The sequence below is a fragment of the Panthera leo genome, chromosome D4 (genome assembly GCF_018350215.1).
Source record: "Panthera leo isolate Ple1 chromosome D4, P.leo_Ple1_pat1.1, whole genome shotgun sequence".
Classification (NCBI taxonomy): Eukaryota; Metazoa; Chordata; class Mammalia; order Carnivora; family Felidae; genus Panthera; species Panthera leo.
The window spans coordinates 65,803,425-65,816,765 of record NC_056691.1 but is presented as its reverse complement, the minus strand read 5'-3'; the positions used below and the strand labels follow the sequence as shown (position 1 = coordinate 65,816,765).

At 35.8% G+C, this 13,341-nt stretch overlaps 1 protein-coding gene across 1 annotated transcript; it reads right to left on the bottom strand.

Annotated features, from left to right (window-relative positions):
* Nucleotides 1-5,552: 5,552 nt before the first annotated feature.
* On the bottom strand, nt 5,553-6,506 carry LOC122204430 (olfactory receptor 13C7-like). Its single transcript, XM_042911893.1, has one exon. The coding sequence runs from the start codon at nt 6,489-6,491 to the stop codon at nt 5,553-5,555; it is 939 nt and encodes a 312-aa protein (XP_042767827.1). The 5' UTR covers nt 6,492-6,506.
* Between the last annotated feature and the right edge of the window lie 6,835 nt (nt 6,507-13,341).

Here is a 13,341-nt window from a genome sequence, read left to right as displayed (position 1 = left end):
CATTAATCTAAGGGATGTATTGATGTGTTCAATACGCACCAGAACATTGGACTAAGAGGGGAAGACACTCATTTTAAATAAGATGTGTGATTTCCTAAGTTTCCTCCTTGACTGACTGCTGAAGCTCTAAGATAATGTAGACATATCTTACATAAGCATATCTGAAATCTTACATAAAAAGGGCTCATGGTGACAAATTTCAATATTTTGTTTTGGGTGATAGAATGTAAGTATAGCTTTAAACATTAAGTTGGTGTATTGTTAGTATTCAAAATTATGTGCATGTAATATACAAATGTAAAAACTATAGTAGACTTTTTAGATAGTTTATTATTAACCTCTGTTTTAGGCTGAGTTGTGTCTCTGCAAAACTTATGTTGAAGCTCTAATCCCCAGTACCTCAGAATGTATCTACATTTGGAGATATGGCCTTTATAGAGGTGATTAAGTTAAAATGAGGGCTGTCAGTGTGGGCCCTCATACAATTGGAGTTGTGTCATTTTGAGAAAATAAGAAATTTAGACACACATGGGTACAGAGGGTTGCTCACACACAGAAGCAAGGACATAGCAAGAAAGCGGCTATCTGAAAGCCAGGGAGAGGCCTCAGAAGAAATCAAATCTGCCAACACTTTAATCTTGGTCTTCTATCCTCCAGAACTATGAGCAAGTCAATTTCTGTTGTTGAGGCAATCAAGTCTCTGCTATTTTGTTATGGTAGCGTTAGGAAACTAGTACAACCTCTTTTTCAGCATTGCTAAAATTTTTGGAAGTGATTGCATATTCTACAAAGTGTGACTATGTTTTACATGTGTGTGTGGAAATATTTGTGCATGCAGGTAGATGTGTGTGATTTGAATGTCTATATACAAATGGAGAAGGTCTGCACAAATACATACTGAATAGAAATGGGGTAGAGGAGTGCCTGTCTGGAAAAAATAACAGACAGTTTAGCAGTTTGTTGTTGGTCTTCGAGTGTTGACATTATTTTGTAAATTCAAAGAAGCTGCAGGATGTTTCAGTGAAACTACAAGGACCTTCCCTTTTTGATTGTGTTTCTGCTGACACCTTGATGCATAAATCCATGGGTATAAATGAAGCCATAAGCATTTAGAAACAAAATACATGACATAATTTATATTTATTTTATACATGATTATATTATATTTATATTATAAATATTTATATTATATTTATAAATATTTATATTTATATTATAAAGTATACAGTACTCCAAACCCACTAAAATCATGTGCAATATGGAAATACATGAATATATCTTATTATATAAACCACAATATACAAGGAATTAAAAAATGTACACTCATCCGTATTTGTGACATTTGTATGTCCTTTCTGGACCAGATGACTAAATGTGAGGTCAGTGTGCAAAACTCATTTGCTCTTTATCATGAAGCTCTCACCAAAGTCAATGAAATTGTTGTGATCCCTTGAATCCAGAAAGCAATGGGATGAAGAAGATAGGATGAATATGGGAATTACAGGGTTGTAGGGCTGGATTTGATCTCAGATATGAATAAACATTCATCAGGATAATTGGTCCATTGGTCTAAGTAAAGAACTCTGATGCAGCCATTGATTGGATGAGAGGAGAAGCCTAAGAATGATGACTTCACAAAGATAGGGACGTAAGTTGGTTGACTAATTGACTGTGCACTGATGGTTGGACTCTCTAGGGAATAATTTAGGACAACTGTGTATAAAATGGTTGGTTATATTTTCCTGTTATTGGTCAGAGCTGTGGTAAAGGTGAAAGAATAGTACACTTGGGATATAGAGTAAATTATCCAAAGTATACAGAAATGCTGATTCAAAGGGGCACATGCACCCCAATGTTTATAGCAGCACTATCAACAATAAATTATGAAAAGATCCCAAATGTCCACCAACTGATGAATTGAATGGATAAAGAAGATGTGGCATGTATATATATATATATATATATATATATATATATATATATATATATATATACACACACACACACACACACACACAATACATATAATGAAATATTACTCGATCAGAAAGAATGAAATCTTACCATTTGCAACAACATGGATGGAACTGGTGTGTGTTAAAAGCAAAATAAGTCAGGGGAAGAAAGGCAGATATCATATGATTTCATTCATGTGGAATTTAAGAAACCGAACAGATGAACAGAGGGGAAGGAAGGCAAAATAAGATAAAAACAGAGAGGGACACAAACCATAAAAGACTCTTAAACACAGAGAACAAACTGAGGGTTGCTAGCAGGGAGGTAGGTAAGGGGATGGGCTCAATGGGTGATGGGCATTAAGGAGGGCACTTGTTGGGATGAGCACAGGATGTTATATGTAAGTGATGAATCACTAAATTCTATCCATGAAACCAATACTATACTATATGTTAACTAACTTAATTTAAATTAAAAAAAAGAATTACATTTTTTTGGTTTGTATATAAACTTAGTGATCTTAGCCAATTTCATTTTTGTTTAATGTTTATTTATTTTGAGAGTGTGTGTGAACACCGCGTGATCAGGTGAGGAGCAAAGAGCCAGGGAGAGAGAGAGAATCACAAGCAGGCTTTGTACTGACAGTCTCCCCGCCCCCGCCACCCCGCCCAGGCCAGGATGTGTGGGGATTGACCCATGAACCTGAGCTGAAATCAGAAGTTGGACGTTTAGCCAATGGAGCCATCCAGGCATCCTGAATTTAGGCAATTTCTTAAACATCGAATCTAATTTCCTTGTCTATGAAATGGGAATAGTTTATTTGATATACTTATAATAATTATTTAAAAGTTCATATTGGCTAATTCCAAAAGACCACTTGTCAATCAGCTAGGATGATGGACTCTATCCTTTGATAGAGTCAGTTTTTGATCTTTTTTTTTTTTTTTCTGGGTAGATTCTAGCTCCAGGTAGTTTGAATTTGCTGTGATTTTGGTGTACCTGGGTGACTCAGACAGTGAAACACCCAACTTTGGCTCAGGTCATGATCTCTGGTTTGTGAGTTCGAGCCCTGTGTCAGGCTTTGTGCTGACAGCTCAGAGCCTTGAGCCTGCTTTGGATTCTGTGTCTCCCTCTTTCTCTCTGCTCCTCCCCTACTTGCTCCCTCTCTTCTCTTCCTTCTCTCTCTCTCTCTTTGTATGAGATAAGTAAACATTAAAATTTTTTTGAATTTTTCTGTGATTTCAATGTTTGAGAAACATCTATGAGTTGTTACAAGTCTAGCCTATCACTTTGGTGGTATCTAGGGATATCTAGGGCTATAACCATATATATCATTATATCTAGGGATATAAGCATAAAATACCCCAAGTTATCTCTTTTTCTGCCTTTCACTTTTTCTCTGACAGTCTGAGCTGAATCATTCCCTGTATGGGTGTCCTCTTGATTCTACTGGGTTCTGACTACCTGAACTGGGCCTCCCTTTCATGTTGACCTTTTACTTATTCCATCAGACCCCCAAACATCCTGCTGGGCAGAACAAGCAGGGATTCCTTTCTGAACTCTTTTGGGTTGTTGAAGTGGGTGGCCCTTGAGCAGAGCCACTCTCCTCATCCATCTCAGGCTGTGGGACTGTACCAGGCAGCTCACCTGTATTACGTACAAATAGATGTTAGGTAATCACATAAAAAATAAAAGTACAATTATTATTTGCTAGCAATTTCAAGGGGATTTCTTTGAAAGGAAATATTTAAAATGACTATTGCTTCTGAAAGAGTGAAATTGTCAGTATTCCTTAAGAAGGGTTTATCCAATTGATATATTTTTCCCAGCAATTTCTTATTACAGAATAATTATACACTGATATTATTTCTGCCTTACCCAGCCAAAATGACCTCTTCAGTATATTTATCATTCTTTTATCTGCCCTTGTATGTCCATACATTTAATATTAGCTGCTATTTTACCCAAAGCTTTTGGATATGTTGTTTAGTTCAATGAAATAATACATAAATTCAAGTTCTCTTATCTCCCTGTATTATATCAACTACTTGGACTACATTTTACTATTCTTTAAAAATGTTAATTCAGTAATTAATTACTGCCTACTATTAGAATTTATTTTACATTAGACTTCATACAGAGAACAGTGAGTTCTGCTATTGGGTAAATTTCAGAAACGAACAAATGATTATAGTATAAAAGGAAAATAGCCGTAACAGAGATAAAATTCAGGACAGCATACAGGAGGGAATAACTAACCCAGTAAAGTTTCAAAGGATTTGTAGAAGATCTAACACTTGAATTGTGTTTAATGAGATTGCAAGCTGTTACCATAGAAAGAGAAATGTGATGCTGGAGATGAAGTGGCATATGCTGTTGTCTTTAGGTGTAAACAACATGATATATAATTGAAGAAGTAACAGTGAATGTAGCACAGCTTGTTCAAACATGGGAGAAATATGAGGAGGGAGGGAAGAAGGGGAAATACGTAGGGGCCAGGTTAGGTTGGGGCCAGGTCAAGTCCTTGGGTAAAACAAAAATCAGGAATAAACAAACAGACAAACAGAAAAACTCAAGTAGTTCTCTTGAAAGGGAACTGAAAAATACGTGTTTTACTTGTTCAATAGACATACATACAGATGGTCATACATTAAAATGGTTTGACTTAGGATATGTTGACTTTGCAATGATGTGAAAATGATATGCATTAGTAGAAACCATACTTTAAAATTTGAATTGTGATCTTTTCCTGGGCTAGTAAGATGTGGTATGATATTCTTCTGTGGTAAGCAGTGGCTCAGCTTCCCGTCTGAGCAACATGATCGTAAGAGTTCTGTTTCTCAGTTGCATACAGTGCAGTACTCAATAAATTAAATGAAACATTCAACGTTTTATTGTAAACAGGCTTTGTATGAGATAGTTTTGACCAATTATAGGGTAATGTAAGTGTTCTGAGCATGTTCAAGTTAAGCTAGGATAAGCTCTGATGTCCAGTAGATTAGTAAATTAAATGCATTTCTTTTTCTAATTTTTTAAATGTTTTTGAGAGAGAGAGAGAAGGAAGAGGAGAGAAAGCCACAGAGAGAGACACAGAGAGAGAGAGAGAACATGAGTGGGGAAGGGGCAGAGAGAGAGGGAGACAAAGAATCTGAAGCAGGCTTCTGGGTCTGAGCTATCAGCATGGAATCCGATGCAAGGCTCAGACTCACGAGCCATGAGATCATGACCTGAGCCGAATCAGACGCTCAATTAATGGAAACACCCAGGCACCCCTACAGGCATTTTTGACTTATGATATTTTCAACTTTCAATGGGTTTATCTGGATATAACCCCATCAGTTGAAGAAGACATACTGGATTTTCTTGGAAAAGCTTAATTTCATTTCTTTCTTATTTCTTAAAGTTTACTCACTTCTTATGCCAGTAGTGTCTACATTTTTATAACAGTCATTTTCATAAAAGGTGAAGTTATTGTCTTCAAATTTCTTCCAACTCCTAAATTCTGTAATTTGACATACAATCTTTATTGTTCTCTTTATATGAAAAACTTTTGTCTCAAATCTATGAGCTTATTTGAACTCAAAGGTATAAGTTTTTCATCCTTTTCTCCAGAACCAGTGTCTCCTCATCAATTTTCTCATAGCTCCAAGCACCTCTGTATTCCTCAGGCTATAGATGATAGGATTGAGCATGGGAGTGACTACTCCATAGAACAGAGCAATCAGTTTGTCAACAGCAGAGTCTTTGGACTTTGGCTTCATATACATGAAGAGGATTGTCCCATAAAACACAGTCACTACTGTTAAGTGGGCTGAACAGGTAGAAAAGGCCTTTTTTCTTCCTTCTGCTGAATTGATTCTTAGTACAGTAGAAAGGATGAAAATGTAGGAGATACAAATTAACAATAATGGAGAAAACAAAAATATTACATTGCCCAACATTATAGCAATCTCATTCAAGGAAATATCTGCACAAGCCAGTTTGACAAAGGCCAATATTTCACAAACAAAGTGGTTAATGACATTTTTTCCACAGAAGGGCAACTGTATTGCAAGTATAGTTTCTGTCAGTGAATTGAGAAAGCCCAGTCCCCAGGAGAGGGCTGCCATCTGAATGCAAAGTGCCTTGCTCATGATGATGGGGTATCTCAGAGGGTTACAGATGGCCACGTAACGGTCATATGCCATCACTGCTAGAAGCACGCACTCGGTGGACCCCATAGTGTAGGAGACAGACATCTGAACAACACATCTAAGGAAGGAGATGGTTTTTTTCTGTGATAGGAAGTGAATCAACATGGAGGGGATAAAGGAGGATGTGTAACAAATATCTAGAAAGGAAAGATTACCAAGGAAGAAGTACATGGGCGTATGGAGGTGGGAGTCCAGGAGAATTAGTATGATCAAAGGGCTGTTCCCCAGCAGGATCACCAGGTACATCATCAAGCACATGACGAAAAGGAGTTTTTCCACTTTGGGGTACTCAGAAAGTCCCTGCAGAATGAACTCAATCTCTGTCCAGTTCGTCCTGTCCATTTTACTTTTTTATACCTGGAGTAATCCAGAAGAGAAAACTTCATGTGAGCATAACGCATCAGTGCTTATTACCATGTGCAGATATCACTGGAGGAGGGGCACCAAGTGTGTGCCCACAATAGCTGGAGTGGTGCTAAGAGCTCTGAGGTTAGCTGTTTGAATTTCTCTTCTGGCTCATAAGGGAAGGGATTGAAGATGTGTAATAATTACATTGACAGCTCTTTAAAAATATAGGCTTTTGTATTCCATTTCCTGAATTTGTGATACACAGTTCTGAGGCAGGGAAGAACTATTTGCATCTTTAACAAACATCTATTATTTCCTGTTCTTTGGACCCACTTGGCATATCATCATTTTGGAAAGCTTATGCTTAATCTGTTAAAAATAACTGTCTATTTGATTTTATTTCATGGCAGTCATTAACAATCCCATTGGTTTATGGTTTTATAATTTACATATATTTACACATATTACTCATTTTATCATCACTATAATTCTCTGAGGAAAGTGAAATTCATAGAGGTAAAATGTATACAAAAACACAGTGGTGAGCCACTATTCAGTCTGCATTTACTGACTGTATTTCACCCGCCCTTTTTGTTTATTTTTAATTTCTTAAAATTTTATTTATTTTTGAGAGACAGCACTTGTGGGGAGGGGCAGAGAGAGAGAGGGATTTGGAGGATCCAAAGCAGCTCTGTGCTGACAGCAGAGAGTCAGATGTGGGTCTTGAATCCAGGAACCAGGAGATGATGACCAGAGCCGAAGTCAGATGCTTAAAAGACTGAGTCACCATGGCACCACTCACCTGCCCTTTTTAAACAACATGCTCTTGCCCTCTCAGAATTATGTAAATTGTCTAAGGAGTGGTGATAAGACATCTTTTTAAATAATGTTCTCCAGATGATGCTTATGTTCAATGTGGAAGAAAACCGCCTGTCTAGTGGAGTACCTCCAAATTTTAGTATACAGACAAATCACATGGGGGAAATTTGTAAAGGATTCTAACTCAGTGGGTCTGAATTGATTCTAAGATCTGAATTTATTAACTTGTTCTCAGATGCTGCTGCTGTTGCTGTCTGTAGAACTCACATGAATAGCAAGGCCTTTTAGACCATTTCTCTCCAATGCTATTGCAGAATGCCACTACTGCTTCCCTTGTATGTAGGACTGTAATCGAATAGTAGACAATGCAAAACTGAACATTCTGTGACACTTGGAGTTGAGACATCTGTGTGAGTGTATTGCACTCAGTTTTGTGTTCTTTAGATTTTAGATATACAAGCAGTCAAACTACATACAGAAGAGCCTGTTGTTTGTTTCTGTCCATATTAAAGTCCTTTCTCTTCCATTTGTGGAATTTACGATTAGGGCCAATATTTTCCAAAAAAGGAATTTGAGATCAGCTCAAGCATCTGAGTTGTGCATCATAGAGCATGGGGCAAATAACTTTAATTTGAAAAAATTTAAAGAGTAGATATTAGTAGCTGACCTTTTTATAGTTATTAAATCAAAGAACATAATTTTGAAAACACCTTTTCATTCTCAAGGGTTTTACCTAACTTAAAAACACCCTGAGGAAAAGAAAAAGACTGATCCAATGGATGAGTTTGTAGTTAGTTTTTTTTTTTTTTAATGTTTTTTTAATTTATTTTGGGTGAGAGAGAGAGAGCGCAGTGCATGATCAGGGGCTCGATCTCATGACCTGTGAGATAATGAGCCGAAATCAAGAGTTGGAGGCTCAACCAGCTGAGCCACCTAGGTGCTCTTCTAGTTAATATCTTTAAACAAGCCTGTATGGGGCACCTGAGTGTCTCGGTTGGTCAAGCGCCTTCCTCTTGCTTTTGGCTCTGGTCATGATCTTACAGTTCCTGGGATTGAGCCCTGCGTCCATCTGCACTGTTAGCAGAGAGCCTGTTTGGGATTCTCTCTCTCCTCTCTCTCTTCCCTTCCCCCCCCCCATTCTTTCTCTCTCAAAATAAATAAACATTAAAAAATTAAACAAGGTTTTGTTTCTGATATAGGTTTTGGCATTTCTCTCTGTGATAGTCATTTGACAACAGGTTATGTTGCTTTCTATGACAACTCCAGTATACAATGGTGAAACATATTCATCAGCATAATACGATGTTTATACATCTATTAGCTATGGAAAAGAGGGTTCTCATCCATTTCAAGCTGACCAGGCTTTGCAGGCATACATTACAAAGAGGGTAGGAAGGGTTGGGTAAGATAGGATATACTTCTATTTGGTATTAAGACTGGAATATGATTGTAGATGCATATATCACCCTACTCTTAATCTGAAAATAAAATTTTGATAGAGGCTTTGAAGGAGTATCAGTTGTCTGGGATCTGTTACTTCAGGGGACATGTGAATCACATCAAATACCCTCTCCTTTCTTTTCTAGGAACATCTCCTAAAAGTTGATTTCTATTTGGAAATTACTTGTAGCAAATAATGATGGTATACATCTGGTATCCTGACAGTTCAGAGATGGTTGCTGTAAAAAAATTTTCACTTACAAACATAAGAGAAACCAACACTGTGCTTTAATGCTTTCAAATGGTCGGGGGAGGAGGATAATGGACTGTATAGAGGAAATTACTTTCATTACTCTTGTAATGCTAGTGTAACTTTTAGGAAGCAATCGACAAACACTCTTGTTTAATAGCATTGTGACAAATCTTTTCTTCATTTTAGCTTACTTCACTAAAATAGTTTCCTGGGAATAAGTGAATGAAAACTTTTAAGATTCTGGATAGTTTTTTTTTTTAATTTTTTTTTAACGTTTTATTTTTATTTTTGAGACAGAGTGAGACAGAGCATGAACGGGGGAGGGGCAGAGAGAGAGGGAGACACAGAATTGGAAGCAGGCTGCAGGCTCTGAGCCATCAGCCCAGACCCCGACGCAGGGCTCGAACTCACAGACCGCGAGATCATGACCTGAGCTGAAGTCGGCCGCTTAACTGACTGAGCCACCCAGGTGCCCCAGATTCTGGATAGTTTTTAATAAATCACTTTCCATGCTAAATGTATAATAAATAATTCCTTTTTTACTAAATCTTTGCCATTACTGTATATTATTTTTGAAACAGTTTTTCATTCTTAGCTCATGGCAGGGGAATTGTTAAATAATTATGGCGCACTAATTTGATGGTCCATTATGAACTTATTAATATGACAATGTGACAACTTTGTATTACAACAAAAAGGATGTTTAAATTATGTGCAAATGATTAAGTTGGAAACAGAAACAAAACTACAGCATTTTTCTTCTTTTTTGTAAAACTAAAACCTAAACCAAGATAGCCTAGACACCATAGAAGGATTGGAAAGGAATACCAAAAACATTAATGGTTACCTTAGAGACCTTTCTCATATTCTTCTGAATTACCCCAGTTTTTAAAATAGATAAAGATAAAGAAGGCATATTATTAAAAAAGAGAAAAACACTAAAGCAAGTGTCCAGTTATTTTAGGAAGACTAACTCAGAATAAAGAATGTTAAAATAATTTAAGTAGTACAATTATTGCCTCAAGTGCCTAGAAACTACACATTGAGGCTGAGCTGTACTGGTGTGTCCTATAAGATTATTAGAAGAAACCCACTGTTACTGGTAGACAGAGAGCATTTATAATCCCTACTCTCAAAAGCTTCCAAAGAAGAGTGTTTTGTGTTTTTAGGAGCTACACCAAGATAAGGGACTTGAGTTCTTGACTTAATCATGTGTTATCAAAGGAGAATGCAGGCTGTTAATGCCTAGCACAGAATTATTGTTTAGAAGATGACATTCCTATTTGAAAAGGATCTGAACTGGCCTGGATCCTAGCCAACCTCTAATCCCCTTCTCCCAACTCCTGGTGTTTTATAAGAATTAACCACTCTGTGGTTCAATGCCCTTGGACTTCATCTGGGCACTATTTTAGTGTTGTAAGAGACCTAAGGAAAGTCTGTGACTTTTTATCCAAGCCAGAAGTCAAGCCCTCTAACTTTCTAGAAGGAAACTTTTTAACTTTCTATAATTTTTTTTCATTTTGTTTTATTGACTTAGCTACTTGAAGACCTAATAGTTAAAGTACTAAGATTTTTCAATGAAAAACACATACTATATGTACTCTAAATTCTCATTAGAGGAAACAATCCCATCATCCTCTCCAGCTCTTCTAAAGATATCAACTAAGACAACTGATACTGTGCAAAAATGAATGGACCTGCTAACTCTCAATATAGATTTTATAAACTCTAATATTCAACTAATATGCCACATGAAAGATATATTATTTTAGCTTACAAAGAGAAGAGAAGTTGCCTGTGATGTCCTAGTATGAGGCCCTTCATATAATTTTTATCATTTAATCTTCAAAATAAGCCAAATGTTATTATGGATTTTACCAATGAGGAAATTAGTTTGAAATTTCAAAGGTTAAGTACCATGATCATTGTCTTCTTTTAAAGTTCTTATTTAAATTCTAGTGAGTTAACATATAGTATAATACTAGTTTTGGCTGTGCAATTTAGGTATTCAATACTTCCATACAGCATCCTGTTTTCAATATCTTATAGTTGTTAAATACCAGAAGTATGATTTAAATCCTTATCTTCATGATTCCCAAGCCCATTTTTAGCACTATAGTACATTTACTTATTGATAAAATTTCTTCTTATAAAATCACTGTTTAATATGACATACTTAACTTTCAAGCATCCAAATGATAAAAATACACATAAAATATATCGAAATCCTTGGAAAGCATTGAAGGAATTTATTGTCTTCCACTTATGAAGACACTATCCACAAAAATGAATTAAAATTTAAAAAAAATAGCCAAAAATCCTTTCTAATGGTCTAGTGTGGACAATTAAGATGTAGGGTGGTAGAATTGATTTGTTACATAAATGGGAAGTAAAGGAATTAATATTTCTTCTTTTGCCTTGGACCCCTATAGCCAAATTAACACCTATAATTACTTCAGCCCCCTGTTATACATGCTTTGTTTGTAAACCTGTTTTTACTATAAACACCTTTAATTACCAGTTTCTTCAAACCCTTATTGAGCATAGTTTATGATTAATATATAAATTATTGTGGGCTCTTTCTCCATATAATTTTTACTTAAGATTTTAGTGAACTATATACCTGAATACAGTAGCTTTTCACCCATTATTTATGAGGGTCTATTGTATTACAGGAAACTTTTTCTTCCTCACCCATCTCTTCTGTGTGTTATTTTGGGATTTTTAGAGAAATTTAAATAATATCCTGCTCTTAAAAATGATGCTTGGATTTTTGTATTTTTTCCTTTACATATATATATATATATATATATATATATATATATATATATATGTATGTATATATACATATATATATATACATACATATATATATGTATGTATATATACATATATGTATATATACATACATATGTATATATATATATTCATATTTTCAAAATCCCAACAGCAATGATCACCTCAATAACAAAAAAAATCCTCACATTTATCGATGTTTTCATTTGGAAATGATTTTAGTAAAGCTTTTCTCTTTATCTTACCTTCTGACTGTGTTTAAAAGTCATTCTCACCATTCCATTCTATTAAGTAATAGAAAACATTTCCAGGGATTTGAATTCCATTTGCATTTCAGATGAGAGCAGAGTATTCACACTTTAAAAGATGTTTGTTCTCCTTCCTAAAAAGAAATGTGAGAAAGAATTGCTACAACCAGGCAATTGGTCTGCACATGAATTTTCCCAAGAACGTGTCAAGGAAAGAAAACATATTAAAAATAAGGACCCATGATGCAACTCTGGTTTCCCAGTATTTGTGCTAAAGTTGATGCTTACTCGAGAGATTCAGTTTCACTTGGAAGTTAATTTAGCACTTATTTTTACAAACTTCTTCAATCCCTATGGTTGTGAATCAGAAACAGGATTCTCTAGAGATCAAAATCCCTGGCTCCCGCACATTCTAAAGACCCAATTATCTTCACTTAAAGAGAATCTTCCCCAGCCATACATTTCTTGGAGTATTCATTGAATATGACTGTATTTGATGGCTTCTACAGAAGCTGGGGTTGGAATCAGAATATGTCCAAAAGGTCTCAGAAGAGTTAACCTTTCACCAAAAAAATTTTTTTTATTCCACAGATAATACCAGGTCAATCCTAAAATACTCCTAAATAGTCATTCCACCTCTTTAAACTCTTTTTATCTTTCATATTTTTGTTAGTTCTAGACCATGCACTACACATTTTTTCTTTATACCAGTATAATCATAGTATATGTTTAATTAGTATTTGCCACTTTATAGCAATGTTTTTGTGATTTTTTTAGTCTTTATAATATTCCTTTTTAACATTTGAAGAGTCTTTAATCAAGTGGAATTAGTGTAATCTAGCCTATAATTTTAATAGTATTGGATAGTTTAATTTGTCTCAAATTCATGAGATTTTGGTATAATGACCATTGGTATCTATGTATTAGGCTAACTAATCTGTTTTTCCTTCTTCTGAAAAGCAGGTATCATCATGAACACAGCCACTCAGGGACACACTCCTAGAAGAGTGAATAATCTCCTCACTGTGTGTGCCAGACTTTGTTCAGATTGCTGTTTCCATGCCATCTGTTCCTGGATTGTTTTCCTGCCTTCTCTCCAGGAGCATTGCAGTACCCTCTGGGCTCTATCCTAGCCAAGCCTGCTGACCTTCAAAACTCTAGGCTTTAAGGCCCATTGGATGTAAGAACTCATGAAATTCGGCCCCTCTAGTTTTCCCAGCCAATGTCTTTGGGGAAACTTTCTCCTTATGTGTTTCCCTGTGTGCTTTTCTCTCTCTAGCCTTTCTCC

Bases quoted from the DNA above. Each gene is read 5' to 3' on its own strand.
- LOC122204430 (XM_042911893.1), bottom strand. From the start codon at position 6,491: ATGGACAGGACGAACTGGACAGAGATTGAGTTCATTCTGCAGGGACTT.